Raw genomic sequence first — 5,510 nt, forward strand, 5'->3', positions numbered from 1 at the left:
GGTGTATTGATGTTAAAATACAGAGGGGTGAAGAATAAGTAGGAAATATAATCACTGTAAAAATATTTTATGTTATGTAAAATTACAAACGTAAAAATATAGTGTAAAATATACATAAAATACAATTTTTTTGATCTGATGACCTATATTTTTTTTCTGATGCCAAAATTTACGTACTGAATCATATGAATGTAATTGCTTGTATTTCAAATATAATTTATTTATGAAATGTTCGTAAGATTACCTCGGGTAACAATAACTATACCGCACACTGGCTGATGAATAGGGTGATGAATCTCAATATATATATGACTAATTTTCTGTACTACTGAGAGTATGTACTCCCTTCTTCAATATACCTCGTATACGCATTGATTATACATCTTTATTATTCTCAATATATTTCATTAAATATTCTAAAAAACCCCAATACAAGTTTTCTAAAAAAAATATCATTTGGGACATACTTTTTGTAATATACCTTTTTCATATACAAACAAATCAGTATATACGTAAACCTTCGAAAGAGACACACATGATCTTTTTTCATGAAACTCATTTTGGGGCATTTAGTAATTATTAATAAAGTATATTAAAATAATAAAAAGGTATAAAAGATTCATCTATGTGGTATATGAGGAGTGGAAGTACGTACTCCCAGGAGTACTTTCTTTTATATATATATATACATATATATATATATATATATGCCCATGAGGCTCAAGCAATACATCAAACGATTCCACCAATCTCACTCTCTATTCCCCTTAGAAGAATGATGAAGGCAACATGCAGGACAAGGGGGCTAGCTTGTGGCAAGATCTTTTTTTTTTGAAAAGGAGGTTGTACCCCCGACCTCTGCATCTGGATGATGCATGCAACAATTTTATTAATTATTCACAAAGACCTTACAAAAGTAATACATCAATAAGCCTGAAGCCGCCATGTTGGCAACACCTGTCACTACTCTATCTACTTGATGAAGGGGTGTCGAATGTCCGAACCTAATACCAAACAGACATCGCACCAAAACCTAACATTTAAAGCCGGATGCCCCATCCAAGCAACTACTTAGGCTGGGTCACACACCAGCCCGGTGGACTCCCAGTGAGCACCGCATGCGCACGCTGCAAGGGTCGTCTCCTCCATCTTCCATCGCGGAAGGAGGACTCTGAGGCGGAGCACATAGGCGGCAGAGCGCCAACACACCGCCACCAGTCGAACTCTGACCACGCCACCAACCGCCGCCAAGCAACCAAAGCATCACATCCACCCCAAGCTCACCACGGACGACACCCCCAAGAGGGTGACAACGCCCGAAGCACCTCTATAGCTCGATCCGGCAAGGGTTTGGGCTTTCACCCTGCATACGAGCTGGGGGAGGAAGAGGGAAAGGAGGCAACCTGGACGGCGCCTACAAGAAGGGTACGACGCCCTTGGGGGCGTCTCCGCTGTCGTGGTCAGCAATGCCGGCCTCGGATTTCTTCGGAGCCACCTCCCACCTCCAGTCTCCAAACCGGTCCAACTCCGGCGACCGAAGGCTGCCCAAGGGAGGACCATCGAAGGCAGCCCCTGGTTGAAGCAGACGGAAGCCTCCAGATCTAGATCGGGCGCCACCGAGCCGCCCGCATCACAGCCACCACCCACCGCTACCTCGTCGCCCCCACGGTCGAGAAAAAATGGCCAGCACCAACGAGCGTCGGACACCGCAGGCCCGATGTCGATCCACCAGCCAAGGCCGCCGCCACGGATCCAGAGCCCCCCGAGGAAGAGCGGCCAAATCCTCGCCACCACCTTCATCGGCGGCCCTGTGGTGAGCCGGCAACCGAGGGAGTGGAGAGGTGGGGGAGTGGGCCGACGGCGGGAGCTGGTTGCAAGATAGGGTAGTGAGCGTAGGAACGTTTTTGACAAAGGCGAGCACGAGGGGTAAGCAACCTCAAAACAAACAACAAAATAGAGGAAAGAGGGTTGGCGGTGTGTTTGTGGTGGGCCCGTGCTGATGTGGCAGCAAACATGAGACAAATGGAGCTACCCCACTTTGTTCCCAAAATTGTTGGAAGAAATAGTGGATGAGTGATATGGACATATTTCGGTGATCCAGAGGATCGACTTGGTTACATTGTCCAAATCCGTTGTGTGAACAAACGGGGTGATTTTCTTGAAGATCTTTTTCTTGCAAAACTGACATCCATCGGGGTAGGAATAAGTCGCTGTCAACGTCTCCCTCAACCACACAAAATTACAAGCAGATGCAAACAGTTCCCGCATTGTTTTGCCCAGCATAGACTTTTTCTTTTCTTTTCTTTCTAGAAGTCATTTCAGGAGCTTCTAGCATTGAAAGTGATGCCTTGGCTTATCTACACATGATTAGAAAGGTACTTACAAGTTACAACAAGAGGATTAGAACGACGAGACTTTAATTGTTTGACTTCAAATCAATGTGAGCTTAGCTAAGCAAGCATGAAGGAGAAGCATAGAAGGATCATCTTCTTTCCTCGTCCTCGTGACTTTCTATTGGCATTCAAACGGTTGGCAACCTAACTTTACACAGGAAAACTCAGACATTTTTCTCACCAATCATGTCAATTACAACCCCAAGAACCCATGATTAACCAAAAATTGCTGAAACGGATATGCCCTCATATCCTTTGACTACGGTGCTACAGAGATAAATTATCCATTTACTTCCATCTCAATAACAGCGAGGAGAACTCTTCCACCAATGTATATATTACAGCGCCATTCCAAAATCTACAAGTCAAAATCCTCAACCCCAAGCGTTAGTGGAATGTTATCCAAGAACATAGTACAGTAGGCATCTAGTTGTCTCAAATGCACCAAAGAGGCAAAACCACTCCATATGCTTCCCTGTTACATACACATACTAGGTATGCATACATAACCATGAGGTAGCTAGGTGCAGTTGCTAAGATCTAAAGCATCACTAGCTACTAGTACAAGTACACAAGTCTACATACTAATCCTTACGAGAGACATATATATGGAAGAAAATGGAGAATCTACCGGTCTGTAAAAGATAGAAATTTCCTGCTAGCCTTTGAAGCTTCTTTCTTATTCATGCCGATTCACAAGTCCGTGCCCGTGAGGATGCTATTGTTCAAGCGGCGATGTAGGTGACTGAACTGCTAGCCGCTCCGATACCTCAGCGAGAGATGTGAGGTTGCACTTGATCACGGCCTCAACGAAGTAGCAAGTCTCATCCTTTGTGTTGCCGTCGGGCACATCAACCACGAAGGACTCGATCACAAGTGTCCCTGGCCGCCCATCAATACTCTGTGGGTGGACTGTTATGATGGATGAGTAGTTCTGAAAAAGTGGAAACGCATCAGATCAGTATAGATCAAACAGAAGCTTAAAGATCATCAGTGCAGGCATGTCCATCAACAAAAACTTAACTTTTCAACTTCTTGCAAGGTTCAAGATACAGTGAAACCACATGCACATCATGTTTTTTTTTATCATACCACATGCACATCATGTTCCTTCTAGAGAAGGTAGACAACGCAAGAAAATCACACTCCAAACTATTATGACCGTGTTCCTTCCTTAGTGGGTCAAATACCTGATTTTGTAAAACTGCAGGACAAGCACTTATGATCTCTTCAAAAGCTAAATGCTTCCTTTCCAATTAGTAATTACAAATGTACACAAAGTGAGTAAAATGCTATCATTTGTCACAAGTCACCCCGGTGACCTTCGTCACCAAAGCGTCACAACAGTTTCCAAGACCCCTCATATAATAGGATTTTTCTTCTTGATCCAATCGGTACTCTTCTCTTGAATTGAGGGGTGGCCATTCTGGAGTTTTATTCTCAGATTCTATCTGAGGGGTTTGCGATCGTTGTGGAAATCCCAACATTCTCAATGAGACCATTATTAGTTCTAATGAAGGGCGTACCCATGCTCAAAGCACCCACACAAGGTGGGGTCTGGAGAAGGGAATTTCTAGACAGCCTTTACCCGTGCATAATAATTCTGTAAGGGGGCTGGCTCATTCTAATATGGCAGACAAAGTTATTTGCATTCAATTTTATATTATCTAGCTATTATTATCTATGACTATGTTAGCATCAGACTTGTAATGGAGCATCTAGGCACTAGACTTGTAATGGAGCATTTAGGCACTAGTAAGAAGTAGAGCAAGAAATGGCTAGTGAAAGCACGAACCCTGAGCCGGTGATCGCCTCCAACAAACTTGACACTGAGGATATGCTCGTCGTCATCCAGCTGCTCGAGCCTCTCGGTGCTAGTTGTGGCCGGCAGGCCGGTCTTGACGTTGACCTCCCGCACGCTGCCGATCTCGAGGTCGCCACCGCGCACCACGCAGCGGCTGACGAACGGCTTGTACCGCTGCGGCTGGTCGAAGCTCCGCACTAGCGACCAAACCTGCAAACACAGTAGTACATGAATCAAACAGTCCGCGCAATGAAAGAGCTATCCATCTGCACGGGAGATTTGGGCCATTGAATTCTATCACAAACACGTCAACAAGCCAATAGCCGAACAAGATCGCCAAACAAAGCGCAGCAAAACTAGAATCCCAGATCCAGGAAATACCCACCAACCGAGGCAAGCACGGCATCAGAATCCATTAACCCACGCAACAGTGAAAGGTACAGCAAAGGAGGGGGAGGGGCAGGGAGGGAAAGGATGGGGGTCTCACGAGGTGGACGGGGGCCTTGATATGCTTGACGAGAGCGGAGGTGCACTGGTTCTCGCCGGGCGCGTGGCCGTGCAGCCGCCGCATGTAGTCCGCCTCCGTCGCCACCCCTCCTCCACCTGCGCCGTTAGCCGCCTCGTCGCTGAGCCTCCAGGCCCGCGCGCCGCCACCTACGAGGCCCACCATGACAGAAACTCGGATACCCACCGCCGCCGCCGCCGCCGCTCCGACCGGTGGTTGGCCTGGCCTCCCCTCCTCTGCCGCCGGCTGTCTTTTTCTCCGCCTCTGCTGCTTGGGGAATGGCTGGGTTGGGCTAATCGGTTTGGTGGGTTCCTTGCACGGGCGGGTACAAAAATCTGCGGGGTGAAGGGAGAGGCGGGCCCACCCACGAGTTATCCATGCGCAGACCCCGAGGGCAGGGAACGCCAGCAAGCTTCGATGGAGCGTGCGCCTGGTCCATGGACTAGAGCGTTGTTTATTAGAACGACGGTGGCGACCCACCCAGTCGGCATGTGTAGGCAAAAATATCTTTGGTCATGTGACCCCCAAAAGGCATTTACATGTCATCGCCAGCTAGGACAATAAACAGCGGACAGGGCTATCTTCAAAATTTTGAGGTTCCGAGGCAAAAAATAACAAGGGCGACGCGGCGGATAATCATGGTTGCTGGCGTTCAAAGTAACATGCGTGCGGGAAAGAAGGGATTGTGTGCATCCATAATTCATTAATCGTGTGTGTAATGCACATATATAGGTACATGGTAGACCAACCTCTACTTATCTTCCAAGATGTATAAATATACGAGAGGGAGAGAGAGATATACAACGGT

At 46.9% G+C, this 5,510-nt stretch overlaps 1 protein-coding gene across 1 annotated transcript; it reads right to left on the minus strand.

Moving 5' to 3' along the window:
• Positions 1–2,661: 2,661 nt before the first annotated feature.
• On the minus strand, positions 2,662–5,122 carry LOC123180775 (abscisic acid receptor PYL5). The gene is made up of 3 exons (XM_044592908.1): positions 4,685–5,122; positions 4,189–4,407; positions 2,662–3,327 (listed from the first exon to the last, which is right to left on the minus strand). The coding sequence occupies exons 1-3, from the start codon at positions 4,865–4,867 to the stop codon at positions 3,112–3,114; spliced, it is 618 nt and encodes a 205-aa protein (XP_044448843.1). The 5' UTR covers positions 4,868–5,122; the 3' UTR covers positions 2,662–3,111.
• Positions 5,123–5,510: the final 388 nt, after the last annotated feature.

This window comes from Triticum aestivum, chromosome 1D, assembly GCF_018294505.1.
Source record: "Triticum aestivum cultivar Chinese Spring chromosome 1D, IWGSC CS RefSeq v2.1, whole genome shotgun sequence".
NCBI lineage: Eukaryota > Viridiplantae > Streptophyta > Magnoliopsida > Poales > Poaceae > Triticum > Triticum aestivum.